Source organism: Vanacampus margaritifer, chromosome 10, assembly GCF_051991255.1.
Source record: "Vanacampus margaritifer isolate UIUO_Vmar chromosome 10, RoL_Vmar_1.0, whole genome shotgun sequence".
Lineage (NCBI taxonomy): Eukaryota > Metazoa > Chordata > Actinopteri > Syngnathiformes > Syngnathidae > Vanacampus > Vanacampus margaritifer.
The window spans coordinates 6,689,762-6,716,938 of record NC_135441.1 but is presented as its reverse complement, the minus strand read 5'-3'; the positions used below and the strand labels follow the sequence as shown (position 1 = coordinate 6,716,938).

Sequence of the window (27,177 nt, the reverse complement as noted above, 5' to 3'; positions counted from 1 at the left end):
GATCTTTGGTTCAGTTTTACATTTGAGTGTATAACTATGCTTGAAAAAATAAGATTGATTGATGGACTTAAATAGACATATTTCCTTATTTGAGTACATATTAAGCCCAAAATATTTTTTGTTAAAATTATCTTTATTTAATGAGTGCATATGTTTTAGTATGTTTTTTGATGTTGTACTGTAATTTTAAAATTACAAAGAAAAAAATCTGTAAAAAGTTGGTATATGAGGTTGAAAAAAAGTATACATATACCTCCAATTTGTCAACATTTGTTAAGCTCTTATGATATCATCGACCATATTTTGACTGACTTATTTTTTACAGGAGTAAATAATGTAAATTACAACCCAACCTCAGTAAAACATATGGGGTTGATTGTGGCAAAGTTTCTCATTATAAACCGAATGTTAATGAGATTATCATCTGGAGAAGTGATTATATAATTTTATTACAGGCATGCTGTGTCTATATGTCATGTGTTGGCATCTTTAACATCCTACAATGTGGTGCAAATGCTGTCATCCCAAAGGAGCCGTATAGGATCATAAATGTCGTGTGCAAGAGTTACTATGCGCTCATCCATCCTGTGTGATTATGAAAACAACACCGGTCGAAAAAGCCGCTGTAATTTTGCCACCATGAGCGAGCGATGGCGAATGTTACATGTGAGCAGAGAGCATGCACTAGGATGGTGACATCAGCTAGCTCCATTAGCCCTAAACGTTTGAAGTTCCCTGTCAGGCCAAGTCATCTGTAAACGTCTGTTTTCTGTCTCTTGCTTTGTGGCTGCATCAACAGGCAACCATTGTTTCAAGTGGTGAGTCTCCTTTAGGCCTTCTGATGGGAGGAAAAAAAGAACAAATCCCCTTCTTTACTTCCTTTGTCTTTTATCAGTGACTTTTTCGGAAGCGCTGTGGAACCTCTTGTTGAATACCCAATGTGACCTAAATTTTCAGGGAAGAATATGCCACTAATATCCAAGTTTTCTTTGGCTTTTTTTTTGCAACATTCAGTCCGACTCCAAACCGACAGGTCCAGTTGGTTGGGTTTGAAGAGATGAATGAACAGAAATCCCCCAATACGTCAAATCTGCGATGTAAAAATTCCCGAGGCATGTTTATTATAGCAAGTGCAGCACTAAACATGTTTTTAATAAAGCTTGAACCATGAAATATATGAGAGAATATTCAGATTCTTTGTAAATAGAGTATTTATTGGTCCTTTTAAACAAGCAAAAATTTTTTTTAAACAAGCAAAAAAAAAAAAGTGTTTTTGAAAATCCACATATGACTTTTGATTTGTGTCATATTTCATACATCCGGTTACAATGCTTTAAATTTGCACATTTATAACTGTCAAAAAATATAATAATTATAAACAGACATATCAAACATATGAGTATTTCCAAAAATCTGCAATAACATTTCCCACTTTTAATAAGTATAGGTGTCTCTCCTTTCTCAATTGGGGCAATCGTGCAAGGTCGCTGGAAAAGCCATCAACTGGGTGATACTGCCCTCTAATGGATTATTCGTGCAATGCATGTGTCAGATCAGATACGTCAGGGTTTTATTGGGAAAAAAATATTATACTCATTAAATAGAGGGCTCAAAATGTCATGTATTTAATATGATACATTCGTCTTTATAGGGTTAAGGTCTTTAACACATTCAGTCAGATTGGACCATGTCCAATGCATCCATTGATGAGGCGCCCAACCGCAGCTGTAGTTGTAAAATGGTCAGTGCCTGTCATGGCAGCAATTCCCGAACCCATAGGTGGACACAAGCAGTAAGACGAAGAATGACTCCTTTTTTGCCCGTGGGACTCTTGGGTCATTGGTTGCTCGTGCAAAAACTTGAGATCGTAAGACCATTGAGAACGACTTCCGGACAGGGTGATGCTGATGCTGGTGGGCAAAATACTTCAAAGACCTCCACAAATCCACTAACACACCTTCCCATGAGGACGCAGAGTCTGAGCACTCTGAGGTAAACGCTTCTGTCTCTGGGGTTGAGAACCCCAGAGGTGGATGAGATCCGCCCAGAGCTCCTAAAGGCTCCAGATGTTGTGGGGCTGTTCTAGTTGACACACCTTTGCAGCATTGCATGATGATGTGGTGCTGTTGGCTTCATCAAGCTGTGATCTCCAACTCTCACTGGAACTGTTCGCAGCCGAGTGTGAAGCGGTTGGGATGAAGATCAGCACCTCCTAATCAGAGACCATGGTCCTCAGTTGGAAAAGTGTTGAGTGCCCCAAGTAGAGGATTTTAAGTATCTTGACAGGGAAGGACAGAGTGGGAGATAAATAGGTGTATCGGTGCAGTGATGCAGACTCTGTATCCGTACCGTTGTGGTGAAGAAGGAGGTGAGTCGAAAGGCGAAGCTCTTGATTTACCAGTCGATCTACGTTCCTGCCCTCACATATGGTAACGAGCTCTGGGTTGTGACCGAAAGAACAAGATCCCGGATAAAAGTTTCAGAAATGAGTTTCTTCCACAGGGTGTCCAGGCTTTCCCTTAGAGAAAGGATGAGTAGCTCAGTCATCCGGGACTCAAAGTAGAGCCGCTGCTCCTCCACGTTGGATGAGCCAGTTGAGGTGGCTCGGGCATCTGATTGGATGCCTCCTGGACGCCTCCCTGGAGAGGTGTTCCGAGCATGTCCCAGATGGAGAGACAATGAGTCTCTCGGCTGGCCTGGGAACGCCTTGGGATCCCGCTGGAGGAGCTGGTTGAAGTGGCTGGGGAGAGGGAAGTCTGGGCTTCCCTGCAAAAGCTGCTTCCCCCACAACCCGACCTCTGATATGCGGTAGAAGATGGATGGATGGATGGATGGATGGATGGATGGATGGATGGATGGATGGATACTTGACTCATTGAGCCATTTTCAGCAGTAAAAAGTTAAGATTTTGTCCAGAATTAATTGTATGTGTAAATAATGATATCTTCATTATTTTTCATGTACAATTAATACCTTTAAAACCTAATTTTGCCACTTGCTGTCAAAGGAGGATGACATCACCTGTGCTGAGGAGGTAGCTAACGACCAATCATGGCTCAGTTTGCTGACCAAACCCAGAAAACAGGTGAGCTGCCTATGACTTGTCGTTACCTACTTCCTCAGCACAGGTGATGTCGTCTTCAGTCAACGGCAAGTAGAAAAAAATAGTTTTTTAAAGTATTAATTTTACATGAAAAATAATGAAGTTATCAAAATAATTCTGGACAAAACTTAACTTTTTACTGCTGAAAATGGCTCAATGAGTCAAAACAATAACAGTATACAGTACAAAGATAGAGTAACAACAGTAATCACTATAAATAAAAATCTGCGATATAGCTGAACCGCAATATAGAGAAGGTTTTACTGTACATCAAAAGTTACTTTTCACTTTTCACTACAAAGTTATCCAAATTCTTTTGTCTAGCGTGACCATGCGCGTCATTTGCTGAAAAAGTGGATTCTTTTAACACTTGTATGTCAAATATCCATCCATTTTCTTACAATATAATCTTTCTCACAAGGGTCGAGAATGTTAAAAATTGAGATGTGTAACACACATCTTTGACTTGAGTGTTTTGTACTTAAAACTAACAAATTCTATTTACATACACATGTATGGTGGTTAATAATCTGTAGTCAGCTCAGCTGGGGAATACTCCAACTCAACCATGACCCAAATAAGGAGCGGTATGGAAAATTCAAGGATAGATGGTTAATCATGTTTGAAAGGTATTTAAATACTTCCTACACAGCTAATAAAGATATAGGGATTTGAATTAAATTCAATTTGCGTTATTTTCTTGGGGGAAATTTTGTTTTGAGAGGTTTTGGTAGGTTCTGCTCTCCTGATGGGAGTAAGAAGAGAACCTTATAGAAGTGTTGAGACTAGTTGTAGGCTGTTTGTAAAAGAAGCCTTTTATACAGTGGTGAATAAAAGGTAAAATTCCTTCTTTTTTTTATTCCGGCAACCAACTTTTTATCCAGCAAACCAGGAAAAGGAATATAATGACATTTAAGGATATATCCCCCTGAAGTGACTCTGCAAAGATTCCTGCTATGGAACAAATTAAAAGAGAATTCTAAAATAAAAAACAGAGAGCAACACTGAGGATGTGTTCCATATGTGCTTGAGAGCACATTCAAATCCAACATCCCTTCTCTGTCTATTCTCATTGCGTCATAGCTACAGATGGTTTCATGGATATTAGCAAAACTATATGGCAGTTGGAATAAGAACTGGGATATTTGGAGCGGGGGAAAACAGCTGTCGAGCAGGGAAGCTTTATGAATGAAAAGAGGAAGGATGGGATGATTGAGACAAGGAGGAAGACTGCAGACAAACATCTGGACGAGTATAACGCTCTCGATGTAAATCTTTGAGACAGTCTGTTTTAGTATGCACACGGCTCATCATAAACAGTGCATACTGCAAATGTTTTTGTGTACTGACCACGTGCTTGGTCCGACATTACAAGCATTAGTTGCAGTCAGCAATTTATTTTCTATCCTTTCATTCATTCTGCACACCACTTAACAGTATCTAATGTACAGTACATTGGGGGCTGTCATGGCTGTCCCAATACTGTTTAGAATTGCCTATGTTAATAGACTAAGCCTAATTATACCACAAACTTTGGTCTGGAAAGTCAATGTAAAGTGAAAATAGGACTTTCCTTTTTTTGTTTTTATTTGACACACCACCTCCTTCCAGTTTTTGGACATTCAGGGCATTTCTGCTGAATGCGCTGAAAACACGTCCCACACGACCCTTGCAAGCCACTCAATTTAATTCTTACAGTGTTAATTAGTGTGAGCCACAACTGTATTTAATAAAAAATAAATTTTCCCTTACATTTCTCTGTTACCTGGACCCACTCACGACACAAAAGTAAAAGAGGCAGTCACTGCCTCTTTATATTGCAAAAAGGATGGTAGAAAATTCAAGAAAAAAATATAGTAAAATAATAAAATTATTACTTCAAATAAGCATAATTATCTGCTAACAGAACAATAAAATTTTACTTAAATGTGGTCTTGAAAAGAGTGTTTTTAGAATAAAAACAAGTAACATTGACTTTTTTCAAGCTGTAATATATAGAATTATTTTCTTAAAATATATGCATATTCATTTACATTTGGCCAACTTAGCCTGAGTGTCAAGCAGGGAGGTATCAGGTCCCACTTTTATTGTCTTTGGTATGACCCAGCCCAGGATTGAAACCACAACTTTCCACTTTACCACTAAACCACTGAGCTGGTACGAGAAAGAGGAAAAATTAGTTTAGTAAATATAACGATACGAACCATGAACGTGATTTTCACAAGAATAAAAATGTTTATAATAAAGAACTATACAGCGTTCCTTCGTTTTCCGCTGAGGTTAGATTCCATAAAATACCCGCAATAAATGAAATCAGCAAAGAAGTTAGCTTTGTTTTACATTTACAACAAATGTTTTAAAGCCCTAAAACCCCTCACCACATAATAAATACACTTTTTTTTATCGAGGCATTTACATTTTCTCACATTTCTCTCTTGTTTAAACATTCTCAATGTTCAAACCTTCATAAATTTAATAAAATAGGTACATTACTGTAAAAACAAATGCACGCAAAATTGCACGACAAAAAATCCGCGCAACAGCGAGGCCACGAAAAGTGACCCGCGTTATAGCGAGGGAACACTGTATTGCACTTTTGTCTAATAGTTTTCATAATTATATATTTTTCCCATTTTTCTTATTACTAGATAATGCAAAATCTTAAATAAGAAAATTCAACTTATGAAACCCCAGTTCAGAGCATTTGATGTTGGTTAGTCATTTTAAAATGTGGGAAAAGTTTGTTTTAAGCCTCACAACACTTAAAACTGACTGTTAATTCTCAATCTCAAGACTGCTTGATCAAATAAGATAATTAATAATATGTATTTTAAAATAAGTAGAACGATCTTGTCTGACAATCTTATTTTAAGTAAAGATAACTTGTCAAAGCAAAATGAGCCATTTTAGGTTGAATTTAATAAATTATATTTTAATTAAGATTTCAGTCTTCGCAGTGTGGTTCGCTGACTAGCTCACTGAGCTAACCACGTCACATCATTATGACACCACCTCACTTTAGGGATGCACCGAAATGATTTTTTTGGGCCAAAACCGAAAATGAGAAATGCTTGGCCGAAAACCGAAAAGCCGAAGACAAATTATGCCAATTTTTTTATTATCATTGCACTTATTATAATTAATTACAAATATAATATTATTATAAAATATTTAGGCCTATTTAGCATGGCATTTTAACAAAGCACAATATAAATCGAAATGCGTCCACACCACAGACATCAGAGACATGTTGGCAAATAATACATTAAACACCAAACGCGGGGTGAGCAACTGAGCATTTTCTGGCGGTGCAATTGCACTTTATGGTCAATGTACAGTACTTCACACCGGCGGGCAAATTCGGTGCATCACTACCTCACTTGGTTTTGTTGTGTATTCGTCCACTGGGCTATCAAGCTAGCAGCCTAGCGAGTTAGCAGCCTTACAAGTAGATCAACGGTGTAGTCGTCTGGAATAGACGGCACTCCGACTCATGCCAGAAATCCCAAGTTCACATTTGGGTTTGGTTTTAGCCATGTCCCAAGTTAACACAACTGGACAATGCTGTTTTGCAACAATTCAGTGCTATTTTTTTCTCATTCTTTGCATGTTTTCAGTACATATCTTTATTAATGTATTTAGAAGCAAATCACTGAAATGACTTCAGAGGGTCTTTAATATCAGTTCAAACAAATTTTTACCCTTAAATAAACCTACAGTTTATTTTATTTCAATGAAATACACACTGGTATGTAAGTTGCTGTTCCAGAGCCTGTAAAAATACCAAATAAAGGTACTATTTTCCTATTAGCCATTACGTTGTTTTCGACTCAGTAACCCATAGATACTTTTTTTTAAGGTGCGTACAGTATATCATAAGCGACAATTTTTCTTTAGTTCTGCACTTACTGTAACATACGTTGAACACTGCCAATAGTGATGTGGACCTTTTGCTGTATCATCTTCTGAAGTTTACCAACCTGGTTTCTCTGTCATCAACCCCACAAAAAAGGCAAATACTGTAGTTGTTAATAGGTTCAACAGGGGGGGGAAATGCAAGGGGAGTTTTTGAATAGGCAGGAGTTAAGTGACCATACAAAGTGCTTTGAAATACTGTAACTTTCGTCAGGAAAATGAACAATTGTCCAAACAGGTACTAGAAATAAAACGTAAATGTCTACCCTCAGGCAGCTGTTGACCCCTGGATATCAGGAAATATGGTACACTCCGGATGGAAGTCGCAAGTCCTTCTCCCCTGTCAAGATGGTAAGTTGTGAAACACTTTGATGTTTCACCGTAGCGAGGGCATATAAATAAATAATCATGTCATATGTGATGATATTATATTATATTATGTGCATGACAATGAGGAACAACCAAGCGTGGTGATGGTTGTACATTAATGAGCCGCATTTGTTGCTCTTCCAGAATCACTGTTTTTACCATGGAGAGGTTGCGGGTGTAGATGGTTCCAGTGTGGCTGTCAGCACATGCTCAGGTCTCAGGTAAGAAACACCTGAGGCGGGGGTGCTTTACCTAGATAATAGATATACATATTTTGTGTATTGTTACTGATATCCCAAGAAAATGGTATAACACATTTGCTTTATCAACATTTGGTGTTATGTTGTGTTGTGTGCTCGTGCTTTATGATGCTCCCTAAAACCTGGATTAAAAAGAATTTGTGGAAAGAAAATATATCTTACATCTATTGTGGTGGAGCGGTATAGCAGCTAAATTGTCTGGGGATTTATGTCCCTGGTAGGGTCACCCATGGCAAAGAACTCATAGGTGAGGGCCCAGTCAAAGTACGGTTCAATGAACTTATGATGAGAAAAATAATTGGACCTGTATTTCTCTGACTCGGACGCGGATCACCAGGATCCCCCTCTGGAGCCAGGCTTGGAGGTAGCCTGGCAAGCCACACCCATTTTCTTGAAAGAGAAAGTGGATCTGTAGAGGCGTCCATAGACAACGATTCGGCTCCGGACGAAAGCAGGCCGGCCAATCAAATTTGTCTATTTGCGTGAAGTCGTCTTTGTGAGGAACGCCACTCTTCACTCTTCAAGTTTTTCTCTCAACAACGACATAAGTCATTCACTACCGTCTCTCTCCGGCTGAATGTTGGATTTTTACTCCGTCTCCGCAGAAAAAACATAATTGACAATTTGCATGTAATTGTAATGGACACTGTAGGAGAGAGGAATAAGGTCGTAGGAGAGGCACCCCACAATTAGGTTTAGAACTACAAATGAACTTTCTTCTGTTGATTTTTTTAAATTTAATTTTGTCGCTAGTTGCGCTTGTCAAAAAAGTCTGTAAGAGGCTTTGGAAAGTCGCCAGACTTAGCAAGCGAGTCGTCAAGTTGGCAACACTGCCTGAAGTTCGTTTGTCCTTATGCACCAAACAGCATTTCAGAGTACCCACCCTTTTTTGGAGTGCTGTCCCTTCTCAAGGTTTCTCATTTTTCACCTGATGTTGTTGTTTTTTCTTTTTTTTCCCTTGCCCTCTTGTGGTTAGATTAGGGGATGTCCTTAATATTTGTCAACTTAGGGCATGCGAAGGAAGCCCTTTGAGTCTCTTGTGTGATTAAGGGCTATATGAAAAAACTTGACTTGACTTGACTGGAGTCCCTGAAGGGTAGGTGGAGAGCCCTCGTGTTGCACTCCATTGTTCTACTGGGGGACTTCAATGTGCACATGGATAATGACAATGAGACCTGGATGGGCTGGTCGAGAGGAAGGGTCCCAGTTTGGAGTCCTAATTATTGCATTTCTGCTTTTTGCATATGATTCGGTACTGTTGGCATCATAAAGCTGCGACCTGAAACTTTCACTGGAGTTTGCAGCCAAATGTGAAGCGGTTGGGATGAAAATCAGCATCTCCAAAGCTGAGACCATGGTGCTCAGTCCTAAAAGGGTGGAGTGCCCTGTCCAGGTCGGGGACGAGATCGTACCCAAGTGGAGGACGTTAAGTATCTTGGGGTTGGGGTCTTGTTAACGCGTGAGGGAAGAATGGAATGGGAGATCAACAGAGAGAATGGGGCAGTATCTGCAGTGATGACTTTGTACTGGTCTGTTGTATAGTGAAGAAAGAGCCAAACCAAAATCTCTCAATTTACTGGTTGATCTGCATTCCTACCCTTACCTTTAGTACCTAACCCTTACATATTGCTACCCAACCTATGGGCTGTGGGTCGTGACCGAAAGAAAAAGATCCCAGATACAAGCCGCCCAAATTTATTTCCTCTGCAAGGTGTTCGGTCTCCTCCACATTGAACCAAGCCAGACGATGCGGCTGGGGCATCTGATTAGGATGCCTCCCTGGTGATGTGTTCTGGTTACGTCCACCAGGAGGAGGGCCCGGGGAAGACCCAGGGCAGCCTGACCTGGGAACACCTTGGCACCCGCCCGGGAAAGCTAGGTGAAGTGGACGGGGACAAGGAAGTCAGGGCTTCTCTGCTTTAACTGCTACCCAACTCCAGATAAGCGGAAATAACCGGCGTACCCGGAGAAAATCCAAAGGGAGAACATGCAAATTCCACACAGGAAGGCCGTAGCTCAGATTTTGAACCCAAGTCCTTGCAGATGTGCTAACCAATTACCCAACGTATTGTATTGAATTGTATTGATCTGAATATAGGTTGAAAATGATTTGCAAATCAATGTTTCTGTTTTTATACAATGTCCTAATTTCATTGGAAGTGGTGTTAATCCAAAAAAAAGATTAATGAATAAACTGTAAACTATTGAAATCCTGCTTCCAGAAACACTCTTGTATTCTGACTAGTGCTTTGCAGTAAGATACGAGGTCTCAAATCAGTCAGGAGATCCTGTTTTTTTTTCTCTTGGTTTGGATCCAATGCTTGAGGCAGTAGAAGGCTCATGACGGAACTCTTAGCCATATGTGTCCTTTTTTTCTCTGTGTCTGTTGCTCTCCATTTAAATGAATAGATGAATTCTAATAAAGTGGAGGGACACGAGTGGGTGTCAGACCTCACCAGATGTTTAGTGCAGTTGCTTAAGCTGCTTACCTACAGTTTATTTTGTTTTTATTGTTCGTTTTTCTTTTCGGACCCGAAAAGAAAAAGGGCTGACGGAATGAAGCCGAAGCTTATTAATTCCCGTCCACAGTATGTAGCTGACCCCATTAAAATGTTGTTTGCTTCCAAACTCGAGTCACATCTGATCAGAATTTAAGCATATCAATGATTAAAATGAAAAAAAAAATACATATATATATATATATATATATATATGTTTTAAATTATGATTTGTGACTAGGACAGGAACAAATAATTTGCCAATATTTCTCTGAAATAAAAGTAAAGCGTAAAGACCATTTAAATGTACCAGGGATCAACCCCCATCCCACACTAGCAACACAGATGTGTTGAACTTGTAATGATTTGCAACCACTGGATGGAGCTGTTAGCAGTGCCTTGTTATTTCCCCCAGGGGTCTAATTTCCCTAAACGCAAGCGTCAGCTACCTCATTCAGCCTGTTTCTACGGATACGCCTGAGCACGCCGTTTTCCGAGCCGAGAGTCTCCATCTACCTCCTACAAGCTGCCTGCAGCGCCATAGTAACGAGGAGGTCCTTGGCACCTTCCTCCATGGGATGACGTCAGAACAGACGTTAAGGGTGAGTGTCAGCTGGGCTAGACATGGAAAAATACAGTCTAGATTATTTTATAACCACAATACTAATCAATTAAAGGAACGAAGAGACCTGAGTCAGAATATGAAATATGTGGAGCTGCTGTTGGTGGCAGACAAGGCGGAGGTAAGAATGCTGTCACTATTTTAGATGTGCATATTTACAGCCAAAGACCAAAGGAGATTTTATGAGTAATAAGTTATTTATAGTGGTGCAACGGATCACAAAAGGTACGATGCGGATAGGATCACGAATTTGAGTCACAAATCGAATTTTCCCCCCCATTTATTTATTTATTTTTGGGGCAAATATGTTTTATAAAATAAATTAAGGCAAAGTTCTATTCATCTTTTTTGTATTTTAAATAAAAAATAAAAAAAATTGTAATGAGAAAGACCTCAAAGCACGATTTAACGGTACTAAAAAAGATGAAATTTGAATTTCGAATTGCTACTGCCACCTGTGGCGGAAAAATAAAACTGCATTTTCCGCTTTTCACGTACACAATGCACACATGACGTCATATCCGCAGACAGAGGGCGGGAAACTTGACCCCGAATCCAGCCTGAAAGCTATTGGCTTGTGTGAGATTCCATTATGAACAGCTAAATTGTTAATCTACTATTTAGTTTTAGTCATACATGGTCAAATATAAAGGCTATTGTAAAGATATTTTTAGGCAAATTGTTACCAAGTGTAGCTTAAAGGCACATTCCCTTGGAGAGTGAATTACAAAGTAGCTTAGTTCCACATTATTGAAAAAGAAGTAAAGAAAGCAAGCCAAGCAACAGCTGTCGAAGTACTGTTGCCAGCTAGGCACTTGTTGTTAATGCTAACAGCTAGACTGCTAACCACTAACATTGAAAATTTGTGCTGTATCATACAATGATGGCGTAATTAACTAGCGGTTTCTTAGTGTCCTAAATTAGCGATTGAATATAATTTCGGGATGGCGTTTTGATGTTGGTCGCAACTATCTCATGGATAGAAGATGATCCGTTGCACCACTATGCCCACATGAATCTCTGAAAACATCAAAATGGTCGCACTAAAATCTGAGATGTTATGGACATTACCATGATGATTTTTTTTTTTTAAATATCACATATTACACAAACACCACCAAAATTAGCCTATGCTAAAGGATTAACAATTATGATTAGCATTAGCACTGGATAAACTTGAATCACTTACTTATTTGGACACACCCGTGGTGAATGCCGGATGGAGTCCGTCAGCAATAAGTGTCGGTGCGGAAACACAAAATATTGGTTCCGGGCCTCTCGGCAACTTCCAGTTGTGTTTTTAAAAACGATTAAAATAGCTTCGACCCATGCAAAGTTGACCAATTTTTGTGTTTGACTTTTTTTCCCAGCCCTAATTACCATCTTCCACTCGATAGGTGCACACTCAAAGCTTAATGTCGCTTAATGAGAAAAACGCTCAATGTCCATAAAATCCAAAATATTGAGCCCATTGTTTTGATATTTTAAGAGATTAATGTGGTCATAAGTAGAGATGTGCATGTGAATCTTGGTGGAGATTGGCCAAAATCTTCTAAGCCACATTGATATTTTTCTCTAGTGTGAACATCTATGGGGAGGAAAACGATTAATGCCCATAAAATCCAAAATGCTGTGGCAATTGCTTGAATATTTTAGGCTGAAGTGGACATAAATGGAAATTTGCATGGAAATTTTAGTGACGTTTTCTGATATTACTCTATAGCTACTTAAGAAAAATAACTTGTATTTACACCTAATACAAGAGTTGCAAGCTTTTTTTGTCTTTCTTTCTTTTCTTTTTTTTACATGCACGGTAAGCATTTTAGGCTGCTCAATAAATACATTTCTGCAAACGTCAATAAAAACTGAGCAGCATTATCTTTGTTGAGGCTGTGCTGATGCAACTCTTGTATTAGGTGTAAATACAAGTTACTTTTCTTAAGTGGCTATAGAGTGAGGAACAATGTTTGGGTGTGTCTTATTTGCTGTTAACCGTATGTGGTTTTCAGTTTGACAAACATGGGAGTAGTCTTGAGAAGACCCAACTGAAATTACTGGAAGCTGCCAACTTAGTTGACAAGGTAACCTTTTTATATAAAGTGTAGACACTACAAGTACCATTAGCGTCTTTAGATTATTTTCTTGTGCTAATGTGCCGTATCCACAAACACACACAGTACTACAAGGCTTTGAGCATCCGTGTGGCGCTGATCGGTCTGGAGGTGTGGACCAGCCGGGACATGATCAACGTGTCCGACAACCCGCACAGCACCCTGGCGGCGTTCTTGTCCTGGAGGCGCAAACAACTTCATACGCTCCACAATGACAACGCTCAGCTCATCACGTCAGTGTCTAGATGTGAACGTCATTTGGATTGCGAGCGTTGCGTGAAGTTGAAGTTGTTCTGACGAGAGTTTTAAGTTCTAACAAGGAGTTTTAAGTCATGTTATGGCAGTAAGTTAAAATTTGTGGGTACAATCCTGTTGTGGAACTAATATGCACTTTGTGCCACCAGGGGAAGGTCATTCCAGGGCACCACCATCGGGTTGGCACCTCTCAATGCCATGTGCTCGGAATACCAATCTGGCGGAGTGAACACGGTGAGAGAGAACAGATTTGTGAAACGGTAGATATAAAAATTCTATACACCACTGTTAAAATAGTAGGTTTTAAATCAGAAGTGACTGTGTCCCATGTTGACCAATCACATTTAAACTCTGTACTGATTACACACTTGACATCAGCTGAAGTGACTCTCATTAACCCCAAATGAAGTTCATCTTAAGCACGTAATGTAATGTGACGAGATCTATCATGATGAGTCTCCCCCGGAACAGATCGGAACTTTGAGAAGCAAGTAATCTAGACGGCCAGAGAACACAAGAAGATGATAGAGGAGGAGCAGAAGAAGAAACACAAGAAGCTAGGATAACGGTTATCTTATCTTATCGCATCATGGCAGTTGCAAACTCTTCCTTGTCATTTGTATTATGCTGAAGAAGGTGGAGACATATTATAGAAACACTCAACACAACCAGTTAGTGCTGTCACTATCAAATATTTTTTTGAATTATTCAATCGATTAATTGGATTCATATTAATTTTGCATTGAAGTGTGTCACAAAAGCATTTTTTTCCCTGATTACTGTTTATTAACCAGTGATTTGTGTTTATTTCGTACTTTGTATTCGTATAGTGATTTTTAAAGAAGGGGGATTGATGTTAAATTTATTACTGGTTCGGTCATTGTTTTCCAAGTAAAAACAGATGTTTACAAATGTCTTATTTTGGTTAAACACAGAACACTGGTGGTTTTGTTTTCACCATTTTGCTTGTGTAGCATTAGCAACTTGCAAATGTGTTAGTGTATGTTATTCTCTTGTCCTTTAAGCTGTTTAATGACACCGCAGTTGGAGTTAACTGTAAAACTAAACACATGACGTTAAGAATTATATCCAATGTATATTTAAATACAAAACATGCTTCGTTTTTAAAACATTGCTAGCCTAGCGCTAATGCTAAAAGCGAAGGGAGGATCCCATTCAAATGCTAACCGGAAGTTAACATCGACTTAGGGAGTGTTTTCCCTTCAAATAACGAATATCCACACAAATCTTGTGGGAACACATATCCACAGGTAAGATAACACTACACAAACCTCTTATTTATTTAGATTAACACAGAAGATAATTAGTCTTCTTTCATGAAGGACTTCAGAAATCAGTGAACAATTACTGTTGATATGCTGAAAGCAGAGGATTTGGACAATTTTACATTGAAAAATTGCATTTATCATTACATTTATTTTAAAAGGAGAATTGGTAACAAAAAATGCAATATTACAACGTTTTTGAAAGTGATGACAATTGACAATTTTGTTATTTTAGCAAGAAACATTCATTTGATGCACATACTGTAATTTTATTTCACGGGCAACATAAATTGTTGTGGCGAGCCAGATCTGCCCCCCGGCCCTTGAGTTTGAGACACGTGTAATAATGTTATGAGTAGGTTTAGCTCAAATATAAGAAATAGCATAATTATGTAAGTGTAATCAGTATACTGTAATATATTAGTTTTAAAACATTGGTGAATTTTTCTTTAGGCCTGCTATGTATGTTAAGTTGTTTTAAGAAATCTTGCCAAGTCAGATTGTGTGTTCTAGTAGTGGATAATTTTGCTTAAATTAAGTACTGGAAATATATTCCTAATTTCATTACCTTTTCCCCCTTGTCTTTTAACTGTGAGTCTTTGCAGTGAAGTATGTTGAGCTTACACAGTATTTGGAATGTGCTTGTAATACATTTTCCCCTCCTTACATGATTCTGGTTGCTTTTTTTCAATTGAATTGTTCGCATAACATTATAGTTGTAACATAACGAACGACGTGGCATTTTCACACAAAGTGAAGTGCGTATTCATGAGGAGATCAAAACAACCATTTTGAAAATGTGCCTCTGCATCTGTGATTGTGTAAAAGGACCACTCGGAGTCAGCTGTTGGCGTGGCTGCCACCATGGCGCATGAGATGGGCCATAACTTCGGCATGAGTCATGACAGCACTGGCTGCTGCCAGGCCAAAGCTGAGGACGGGGGTTGCATCATGGCAGCTGCCACAGGGTAACCACACTCGGCCTACTGTCGGTTTTGTTGTTGTGGTGGTGAATTATACACTACAATCAAGTGCACATGCAAAAGTTTTAACCCTCCTGTTTCGTTTGTTTCTCACGAACCAAAAAAGTGCCAATCCCCAAAAAAAAAACATTAATGTGTAATCCTATCACTAAAAGACGCCATTCTTCATTTTAACCCAGATGTTACGTTTGTTGTTTAAATGCCATTTTATGGGTCACTTTGACCCACTGTATGTAATAAATAATAAAAAAGTGTCAAAAAATGACAAAATGCCAGTAAACGTATGTTTATTTCCAGCTATTTGATTGGAAATAAAATTAACCATTTTCCTTGAATATGATATTACGTATAAACCAAGCAGAAGTTCCATACTTAATTCAATTTAAATGGGTCAATTTGACCCGCGACAGAACAGGAAAGGTTAAGAATCAATTTAGTGACAATATTTAACTTGAGTGATTCTCAGTAGAACGCAGACTATGAAATTATTAAATAAATAGTGAAATTATTATCACAGATCTCAGAGGGCAGTGTGAATCAAAACTGAGCATCATTATCTTTTTGAAGGCTGAAGATTTTATTCTTCTTTTGTACACAGTATATTTCGTAGAGTAAATTTTACTCTAAAAAGACTATATTCGGTCCCACTCTAAACAGAGTAAACTTTTACACTTGGAAGAGAGTAAAATACAAAAAAAAAAAAAACAAGTCCTCCAACAATAACGACCATATTGGTCAATGTACCATGCACCAAAATACGACCAAGTGTTACGTGTTTTAGTTTAGCGACCTCTATCGGCCATGTTGAATAGAGCAAATCCAAAAGCTGGACTCGAAACCTGCCCGTCTGATCGGAAGACAAACGGTTATCTCACCAAGCTAACAGGCTGGTTATAGGGTATTTATTAGTGTTCTTGGTTAATGGTTGGGTTTAGGATGAAGCTTTCAGTGAGGTTGTAGCTACAAAACATGTAGGCAACACGAAAACAAACACTGGCCAAGTAGCTCAGTAAAATAAGCTCTCGTCTTTCAACCAGAGGGGCCGGCTTCAAGTCTAGCTTTTGGCTTTTTGCTCTATTCAACATGGCCGATAGAGGTCGCTAAACTAAAACACTTGTCGTAATTTGGCACCTTTTCTAAACGACCTATGTGCTCATATTTATTGGAGGACTGTCTCAAGGTTGGTTGTCTCCCAACCTGAAGTTTCTGTGATTGTTCCTCAACTGTTGATTTAAAAATAAATAAATGTTGTGTACATTTTACTTTCTTCGAGTATAAAGTTTACTCTGTTTAGACTGGGACCGAATATAGTCTTTTTCAGAGTACATTTTACTCTACAAAATTTACTGTGTGTCATTTGATTGCACATGTGTACCTAATAAAGTGTACCTCTGACAGGCACCCATTTCCACGTGTATTTAACGTGTGTAACATGCGGGAGCTGAAGAGCTACTTGGGCTCTGGAGGAGGCAAGTGTCTCTTCAACGAGCCAAACACCCGAGCCATGTATGGAGGACAGCGCTGCGGCAATGGCTACCTGGAGGAAGGGGAGGAATGTGACTGCGGAGAGGAAGAGGTCAGCGTTGGTGTCGGTGCACTATTAGTTTGTGGCCAATTATTTTCCCCTTTAAACGTTATCGAATAAAACCGAAGTTTCCGACGCTGTGAATGTACCCTGAACGCACCACTTTGCTCGCGTAGCAACTAGCAACTAAGTGTGTAGCGTATGTTAATCTGGCTATTCTGTTGTCCCTAATTGTCCTTTAGTCTGTTTAATGACACCGTGGTTGGAGGTAACTGTAAAACGAAACACACGACGTTGAGAATTGCACCCACTGTATATTTAAATACAAAACATGCTTCGTTTTTAAAACATCGCCAGCCTAGCGTTAATGCTAAAAGCGAAGGGAGGATCCCATTCAAATGCTAACATGAAGTTAGCATCGACTTCGGGGGTGTTTTTGCTTCAAATAACGAATATTCACACACAATAGCTGTAGGAACACTTACCCTCAGGTGAGATAACATTATGCAAAGGCGCAAATTCTTCCCAATGTGTGAAAAACTAGTTATTTTAATAGAATTCAATCGCAATTTACGTGTACGGCATCACACTGCCCCCAAGAGGCCAAAACGCACATGAACAGTCAACATTTGTTCTTACAGTTTTTTTCTGTTGCTATTATTTTTAGTTTATTCAATTCTTATTTTTATCTTTTTTTTCCTTCCAATTTTATTTCGAACATAAATATAAAGAAAAAACAAACTGATTATAAAAGTACATGTGTAAAGACAAAATATTAAAAAAAACATCAAACAAAACAAACGCAACGAAAGCAACATAAGAAAGTTCCACAGTGTTTCACCCATCATGAGTTACACATACATGTTCGAAATGGAGTAGGAAGAAGCATAAACTTATCAGGTCCTACCCCCTTTAACATACGTTACACAATAAATAGTTGGTATGTATAGTAAACACACAAAAAACTGCTAGTCTACAGTATATCTTGATTATCAATAACAAAGGTTATTATAGTAATTATTAATAGTGAACACATTGAACAGTGTGCCTTATGCATATATTTTTATACTTTTTTAATATACGTATATATGTTTTCCTTATCAATAGCAACAATACTAACAAAAATACTACTACTAATAATAACATCAAACAATGTTACTTTTCATTGAAACTCACTTCTTTATCCCTATTCTTTTCAAAAATGTTGATTTTATATTTCCTTTTGAACTGGTCTATGTTTGGACATTTTGTAAATCAGTACTCAACCTGCTCCAAATTTTCACTCCACATACAGATGTACAGAAACTCTTCAATGTTGTTCTTGAATACTTTGTCTTTAAATGATAAATTCCCCTCAAACCATAACCACCCTGTCTCTCTGAAAACATATTTCCCATATTGCCCGGCAGTAAATTATGTCTAGCTTTATACACCAATTATACAGTATTAAATTCCACAAGATCAACATTTTTTTATATTTAATCTAATTTACTCTTTCTATATCTACACCTTTAATTTGCAATCTTGTGCAGTTCCCTATTTTAACATTACCAAACAGAACTAATTTCATCTTGTTTAAATTTGATTGATATCTTGTTTTTATCAAGCCATGTTTTTACTTTCTTAAATTTGGAGGTAGTTGTGTCCAAAATAAGATGCATTTTCTCACCAGAAACTAAAATAGTTGTGTCATCTGCAAACAACACAAACTTCAATAAATGAGACACATTGCACAAATCATTTATATACAATATAAACAGTTTTGGCCCCAACACTGCCCCCTGGGGGACACCACATATCATGTCCAAACATTTTGATTTAAATTCCCCCAACTCCACAAACTGTTGTCTTTCTTGTAAATAACTTCTGATCCAATTCAAGGCTGTATCCCTAATACCATAACGCTCCAATTTACTAATCAATATATCATGGTTTATAGTATCAAATGCTTTTTGTGGATCGACAAATGCTCTTGTTGTTTTATTTTGTCATTGTCCTTTCAAGTTATATTTAAAGTTTATATTTCAAGGATTCAAAGACTTTCTTTTCTCTAAATTCAAGCAAGGATACAAACATCCAAGGAATTTTTGTATTTTTTTTTCTTAACACATATTTCCACATGACATGGCACGAAATACAATCCCTGAGGTCCCAGGTTAGCCCAGTAAGTCCCAAGACTTGTGAAAATAACACAAGATAAAAATATATAAAAGAAAAGGTACAGGGTTAATGCTATACAGCAGTTGTAAAAAGTAAGAATGGTTTTATTGACACATAAATCTATATAATAACCTTGTATACTTCATGACATTTGTTGATAAGGTGATACAATGGACTTGTCATTCAAAGCAGAGAATCTTAATAGCAAAAGTTTGTGCGTAAGTGACACCCATTGAAAAAGGAATTATATATATTTTTAAATAATCTGCAGATTCAGCGATATTTTTTTCCTGCCAAAAATTGGTATCGGCCTTTAAAAAAAGGCATATCGGTCGGGCCCTAGTTTTTATGATGAAAATGCTCACCACTTCCTTTCGACACAGGAATGTACCAGTCCCTGCTGTAACGCAAACAACTGCACTTTAAAAGCTGGAGCCGAGTGCGCCCACGGTGTGTGCTGTCATAAGTGCAAGGTACGAACCTCATCAACAATGAAAGCGTCAGGTGAGCTGTATTCCCTTCACGTCCAATCTCCCCTTCATGTGAAGCTGAAGAGCCCCGGGGTGCTGTGTCGGACCCCGTCGGGCCAGTGCGACCTGGCCGAGTACTGCGATGGCAAGAGCGAGACTTGCCCTGCTAACTTCTATTTGGTGGATGGCACATCGTGCGCCAATGGGAAGGCTTACTGTTACACTGGCATGTGCCTCACGCTGGAGCAACAGTGCCGCTCACTCTGGGGACGAGGTGGGTACAAATACAGGACAACTTTGTTGTTATTGTTGCACAAAATAGAGGGCGCAGCAAATTGTATGCTGTACTTCAGAAAAAAAAATACTGCAGACCTACTGTACCATAAGACACATGAGTTATTACTAGGGGTGTCAAAATTAGTATGTTAATTTCAAGTTTCTTTAACGCCACAAATTTTTTTAACGCGTGATTAATGACCGCCCCTTACTTGGAAAGCCTGTACTGAGGGAATTCCAGTCGCAACGCAGCAGACACGTCCACGTCAAAATTTATCAGTAATACATTTAATAATAATGCATATATTTGTGGAGACTGGGCTCAAGTTGTATTTTACAATTTTAAAAATGTGCAAAATTTCACAATTTACTTCATGTTAATGATTAGATAACTCTGAAAAATGCTATCACCAATGTCTTACAAATGCAATTATGCCATCTAGTGATGAACACAAATCAATATCACACTCGTTTTTTATCGTATGAATTGTTATGAAAGTACTAAAACTTAGCAATGACTAAAAGATGCAGCCATATTTCTATTAGTTTAACATTTTTTCCCTTTTCGCTTTTATATTAAGAGTATGAAAACTTAGAGAGAGAGAAATATTTTATTGTACCTCTTATTGTACTTTTAGAACCGATATAACATTTGCGATTAATTGTAAGTTAACTATTGAAGTTATGCGATTAGTTACGATTAAAAATCTTAATCGCCTGACACTCCGAGTATACATACATGTGTGTCGTGCATCTGGCGTGCAACACAGTGGAGGTACACATGCAGTGGTAAACAAACATGACAACGCAGCAAGGAACCACATTTCTACATGAATGCCTTTAGTAGTGTGATCTTTTATTAACCGTAGAAAGCTAAAAGTTTAAATTTTATGAATGATTACGAAATTACTGTATCAATGACTAAAAGATGCAGCCATATTTCTATTAGTTTAACATTGTTACCACTTTTATGTTAACAGGAATATGAAAACTTTTTATTTAACATTTTATTGTACATTTAGAACAGATGTAAAATTTGTGATTAATCGTGAGCTAACTATTGAAGTCATGCGATTAATTACAATAAAAAAAATTACCCCCTGACACCCCTATTTATTACATACTGTAAAGTCCTGTGAATAATGATAATAATAATAATTAGGGGTGTTAGAAAAAATCGATTCAGCAATATATCGCGATATTACAGCACGCAATTCTCGAATAGATTCGATATGAAGAGTTGAGTACTCATACTGGTATTGGTCTGAAAAAAATTGGTATCGAACATCCCTAGAAAAGAGCATGGATTTTAAAAGCATTGACACTATTGGTTTGTTTTGAACTCCTATTAATTGATATTATTCACTCTGATAATAATGGATACCAGCTAAGCAGGGAACTGTATTATAAACAAGTACAGAGGGGATGCTTCGTTTTTTTAAGGGGGATTTTGTGTGTGTGTGTGTGTGTGGGGGGGGGGGGGGGGGTTCTGAATCGCGGGTGTGTTCACAGGATTTTACGGTAGATGTGAATGTGTGTGTGAATGTTGGCGTTTAAAACCTTTTCACAAGTCATTTGAATATTTCTGAATTTTCAAGCAATCCATCCAATGATGCCAAAGAAGTTTGTAAGATTGTCAGCCTTTACTTTTAATCGCCATTGGGAAAGGATCACTGATCTTAATATATTACTGGATAGCCGATTGCCCATACACGCCCATGAAAGCCGTTGAAGCCACAGGGCGGCCATCTTGCTCCTCCCATCTCGCGAGCAGACTACTGTATAATGTACAAGTTACAGCTTGTGGTCTCTAAGTACTGTATAGGGCAGGGGGGCGGGTGTGGGGTTGCTGTTTTTTTTCTGGGGGGGGGGGGGGGGGGGGGGGGTCAGTTGTTGCGGAGTGGTCACTATTTTTTAAAGCAAGTTAAAAAAAAATTTTTAACAAGTACTGTAGTGGGTTTTTGCTGCTTTGAAGATCCCCCTTTTTGTTTATTGTTTAGTTCCTTAGACCCCAATATTAGATTTGGCAGAGTCACGTTTTGTTGAATTATAGTTATAATACTTTAATTAAAAATATATACAAGTTTCCTCCTGTAAACATCATTAAGCATAAAATGTATACACGTATTTAAGGCTAGTTGTAAAATAGTCCTCTTGTTTATGTGTTACAAATTAAAAACATCATATAAATCATGATGTTTCTACTACGTACTTTCTCAAATGTCCTCCAATTTTGATACTATAAATGTATAGGATCGTATGCCGAGAAATGTTTCTTGGGAGGAGCAATATAGTGGCCTCGCGGCTTCAAAAGTCTTGGCCTATTGGCTAGCCAGGAAAATATACAGATCAGTGGAAAAGATCGCGTGTCCAGCTTGTTGTCAGAGCGCTGCTTGTTGTTACATTAGCGCCCTCCTCTGGTTGATTTTAGGATTACTTGTAGTTTTGCCAAAAAATGCATGACTACAAAATCAAATAAGTGGTTGCAGATCACCCTGTTGAGCAAAACCTATTACCAATATATATATACTTTATTTTTAATTATTTTTCTATAATTAAAAAGTTATCTTTCTACGCTGCTTATCACGTTCAGGGTCACGGGTCCGATTTATCACGGCTAACCTTGAGCAAACGGCAGACTAAACAATCCTCTATAGCAGGGGTGCTCAAGTTCGGTCCTCAAAAGCCCCTCTCCAGCCTGTTTTCCATGTTTCTCACCACTAACACACCTGATTCATGATCAGGCTTCTGCAAAGCTTGCTGATGAGCTGAATATTAGATTCAGCTGTGATGCAGGAGGGAAACATGGAAAACAGGTTGGATAGGGGCTCTCGAGGACCGAACGTGAGCTCCCCTGATCTGAAGGTTGAGTAAAAAAATAAAAAATAATAATAATACAGAGATGTTTTTTTGGGGATATAGACAAATTAATTTAAAGTAGCCTACATTTCATTTTAGAGGTGAGGGATTCCATCAAGTGTGTGTGTGTCTTTTGCAGATGGCCGTCCGGCCCATGACGTGTGTTTTAAGAAGGTCAATGAAGCTGGCGACATGTATGGCAACTGCGGCAAAGATCTGTTGGGGAAATACAGAAGCTGTAAGGAGAGGTGAGATACACATTTTGCGATCATTTCATTCAAATCCAAAAGATAATTTCATGATACTTTTTTGTGGTTTGTGCCAGAGATGCTAAATGCGGGAAGATTCAGTGTTTATCTTCAGCATCCAAGCCAATAGAGAGCAACGCGGTTCGCATCGAGACCACGGTGAGCGTGGGCGACAAGAGGGTTCAGTGCATGGGAACGCACGTTTACAAGATGGGCCAGAGGGACGAGGAGGTGCAAGGAGACACGCTGGACCCGGGCCTCGTCATGACCGGCACCAAATGTGGAGACCACTCCGTGAGAATTCGATAACGTCATATTGTCATGTCTTGACTCGTGTTTGTGTGATGAAACATTTGCCACTTTCAATAGATTTGCTTCAATGGCGAATGCCGTAATGCGTCTTTCCTCAAAGCTGATGACTGCCATTCCAAATGTAACGGGCATGGGGTGAGTTTTGTATGAAAGTCCGAATAATTCAATCCCATCGAGACTCATTTATATTGAGTAAGTGAAGAAATGCTTGGGGCCGTATAATGAAAAGTGGCGTCTGCTCTAATTGTATACGTGCCGCAATTAAGACCTCCACTCAAATAAACCTTTTTTACTCGTCAGGAGAAATAACCCCAAAAAATCGTGATAGCATACGACCGGCACATCAAGTGTCGTTACCACATTAATCAATCATTCATTGTCAACTTATTCACTTTTATGATATTGATCAATTATTATATACTATATAGTGTCATATAGTTACAGTGCATCTCAACCTCATTGTAACATTTATTTGCAAAATAAAAACAAACTTGATGGCCACTTTTAATAGTGAAATAAATAAATAAATAAATAACACTTACTTGTGTTGAGCTATTTAAAGTGCTCCTATTTATTTATTCATGAATTTGAGGAAGTCAAGTTAAGTCAGTGCTCAGAGCAATTGCCTCCCACGATGGAGAATCTGGGTTCAAATCCCGCTTGGATCACATTTTAGTACATTCGATGGTTTGATACTAAACTGACTATCATATCAGAAAATGGATTATAATTTCTCTGAAATGATTATATCTCACCTTAGACAGATTGCAGTTCTTTTTATTCAGTTGTCATTTAACAAGTAAAAAAAAAAAAAAGGTAATTTTCACATCATTTATCTTTCAAATCTTAGCATTCAGTTTTTCAACATTCCCACGCAAATTCTGCAGAAATTGCACTTTGTCTAGTTGATAAAATAAAAATGCAACTGTATTATTATATAGTATATTGTTCTAATTAACCTTCATTGTTTGTGCAAAATGCATATTATTCACTGTTATTGAGCATTATTATAAAAAAAAACAACAACATTTAAATGAATCTATTATGTGGCCCAATAATTTGCTTGCGTCGACTGAAAATGTTGTTGAAGTGAAAGATTGTGACGGGAAGTTGCCATCTCCTCATTTGTCACCAGCTGTGCAACAACAACCACAACTGTCACTGCGAGAGCGGTTGGGCCCCGCCTGTGTGTAACCAGAGGGGGCCGGGCGGGAGTGTGGACAGCGGACCTGTCATCAGTCACAGTGAGACCACGTCTTTCAGCATGATATGATGATGAATCGCATTTATTGCTTCATACTTTGTCTTCCAACAGGCAACCTCCTTCCACTCGTGCTGGTCTTTCCTCTGCTTCTCTTTGTCGCGCTGGCTGTCGGGCTGCGTTTTTGTTACAAACACAAACTACAGACACGTAAAACATCCACTCCGCTTCCTGTCCCAAGGTAGCTTGCGCTGAAATCGCCATCCTGAGTTGGTTTGTATTTTCTTGACACGTTTGTGTACGTGCTTGTGTTTGGACCTCCAGTTGTTCGGTCCCAGCGGAAGACAAGCCTCTGCGTGCGGACGCTCATGTGAACGGGCACACCAACCCAACATTCTTGCTCAAAAAACAAGACTTAGAGCAGCAGGTAAAAGGCTCCCTCCGTTTTGGAAATCAGACATTATAATCCTGGTTTTGCTCTTATTAGCACGCCTGCCGCAATTTTCAGCAAGCACCAGTCTTTTTACGCTCTTTGTTCGGGATAGACTGATTATCGACTGGGCCGATATTCAGCATTTTGATGAATATCTGCATCGGCCATGTTGAGGAATTATACGGCCGATAATGGATCCATTTAAAAATAAAGTGTTAACTTCAGGGAAGTAATTATTTACATTTTCAGAGATGTCCTGGGAACTTTCGACACCTGTTCTGTTTTGTTTGAAATTAAAAGTAAGATAAGTGAAGTTTTAACACGAGTTTTTATTAATTTATATAAGACACGCTGCTGCCCCTGGTAGACCCTTGACCTTTTCGTTAGATTTTTAAAACAAAGATGTCAATTGACAAAACTTTTTTTTTTTAAACTTCGATATTTTACGAACCCTAAAAGTTGTTCAATAAACATATGCTTAAATTAAAAAAAAAAAAAATATATATATATATATATATATATATATATATATATATATATATATATATATATATATATATATATATATATATATTAAGAGCTGGAGTTTGTATTTCTTCACATTTTGATGCCAAAATTTTACCTTTTAGTGAAAACAAATATTGGCGTCCTTGACTGCTAATAATCGGTATCGGCCCTTAAAAAAAACATATCGGACTTGTGCTGTTACTATCCAATATTTTTAGAATCGATTAATCTATCGATTATTCAATCGATTAATCGACTAATCTGATTCTAATCTGATCTGGGGAAAAAATGCTTTTGTAATACATTTTAATACAAAATTAAAATGTATTACAAAAGCATTTTTTCCCCGATTAATGTTCATTAACCGGTGATTGGTGTTTATTTCATACTTTGTATTCGTATAGTGATTTGAAAAAAAAGGTAAAAGTAAAAACAGGTATTTGCAAATGTCTAATTAATAAATAATTAAGATAGTCAGTCTTCTTTCATGAAGGACTACAGAAATAAGTGAACAATTTCTGTTGATATGCTGAAAATCAGAAAATTTGGACAATTTTAAATTAAAAAATGGCTTCAAACAATTACTCGATTATTAAAATAGTTGTCAATTAATTTGGATAATCAATTACTTGTCAATTAATTGATTAATCTTGACAGGTCTAATCACTGCTATTTGCGCACATTAGTAAAATGTGTGTTGTTTTTTTCCACAGAGAAAATCCTCTCCTCATCTGAGCCAGGCGTATGCAACCCGGCCCAAACATGTTGCAGTGCGTCCTGCCGTGAAGCCTCCGCCTGTGCCAGTGTTGGTCGTGCAGGACAGTGAGTCTCGGAGTCTTATCCAGAGACAATCTTCATTTCAGAGCAACAGTCCCTTTAAAGATGAGCCGAGGCGAAAGCAGGCTCCTCTGCCACCTGCATCTGCACTTTCCCCTTCTACAGCTCGTCCAGAACCGCCCGACAGGCCTCCGCCACCTTGTCCTGGCAACAGACCAGCAACGGTGAGTCGTAATTTATGGATTTATGTAAAGCCCTATGTGAAATATTAACCGGATGCCATTTTGTTGTGACTTAAAGCACCCATCGAGAGGCCAACTCGTCACCACTGATGTGCTGCTGAAGGGAAAGGCTGCTTTGGCTCCATTTGCTGAACATAAAACGACATACAGGTAACTGGTGTCAATTCAGCTGCATTTACAGTGTGGGTTCATGTTGTGATGGCTGTATACTGTGCAATGATGGAGAATTCCACTACAACATACAAGAATGAAAACCATAATAATGTGTTGAATGAATTGTTCTCTGATCGATTATTGCCTTTCAAACATCTGCCAAAACAATTGGCCAATTGAGCCAAATGGCCAATTATTTTCATCTTAAAATGTTATCATCGAAGAAAACCGAAGTTTCCAACGCTGTAAAAGTATCCTGAATGCACTATTTTACTCGCGTAGCATTAGCAACTAGCAACTGTGTAGTGTACGTTATTCTGGTTATTATGTTGTTCCCCAAGCGTCCTTTAAGCTGTTTAACGAGTTAACTGTAAAACTAAACGCACGACAATGAGAATTACATCCACTGTATATTTAAACACAAAACATGCTTCATTTTTAAAACACCGCTAGCATAGCGCTAATGCTAAGGGAGGATCCCATTTAAATGCTAACCGGAAGTTAGCATTGGAGTGTTTTTCCTTCAAATAACGAATATTCACACACAAACCCACAGGTAAGATAACACTACACAAAGACACAAATTCACACCGTAATCATATTGTTTCTCTA

General features: G+C 38.3%; 1 protein-coding gene across 1 annotated transcript in view; it reads left to right on the top strand.

Annotated features, from left to right (window-relative positions):
* Positions 1 to 27,177, top strand: part of adam19b (ADAM metallopeptidase domain 19b) — a 34,585-nt gene that overhangs the window by 6,578 nt on the left and 830 nt on the right. Inside the window, exons 4-22 of the mRNA XM_077578729.1 lie at positions 7,291 to 7,369; positions 7,532 to 7,608; positions 10,561 to 10,747; positions 10,823 to 10,888; positions 12,777 to 12,848; positions 12,945 to 13,111; positions 13,283 to 13,367; positions 15,248 to 15,387; positions 16,801 to 16,978; positions 19,471 to 19,560; positions 19,636 to 19,831; positions 22,832 to 22,940; positions 23,018 to 23,234; positions 23,310 to 23,387; positions 24,388 to 24,496; positions 24,568 to 24,694; positions 24,778 to 24,880; positions 26,107 to 26,394; positions 26,471 to 26,562. Of these exons, the coding sequence (XP_077434855.1) occupies positions 7,291 to 7,369; positions 7,532 to 7,608; positions 10,561 to 10,747; positions 10,823 to 10,888; positions 12,777 to 12,848; positions 12,945 to 13,111; positions 13,283 to 13,367; positions 15,248 to 15,387; positions 16,801 to 16,978; positions 19,471 to 19,560; positions 19,636 to 19,831; positions 22,832 to 22,940; positions 23,018 to 23,234; positions 23,310 to 23,387; positions 24,388 to 24,496; positions 24,568 to 24,694; positions 24,778 to 24,880; positions 26,107 to 26,394; positions 26,471 to 26,562 (2,460 nt within the window). The remainder of the gene's footprint in view (positions 1 to 7,290; positions 7,370 to 7,531; positions 7,609 to 10,560; positions 10,748 to 10,822; positions 10,889 to 12,776; positions 12,849 to 12,944; positions 13,112 to 13,282; positions 13,368 to 15,247; positions 15,388 to 16,800; positions 16,979 to 19,470; positions 19,561 to 19,635; positions 19,832 to 22,831; positions 22,941 to 23,017; positions 23,235 to 23,309; positions 23,388 to 24,387; positions 24,497 to 24,567; positions 24,695 to 24,777; positions 24,881 to 26,106; positions 26,395 to 26,470; positions 26,563 to 27,177) is intronic.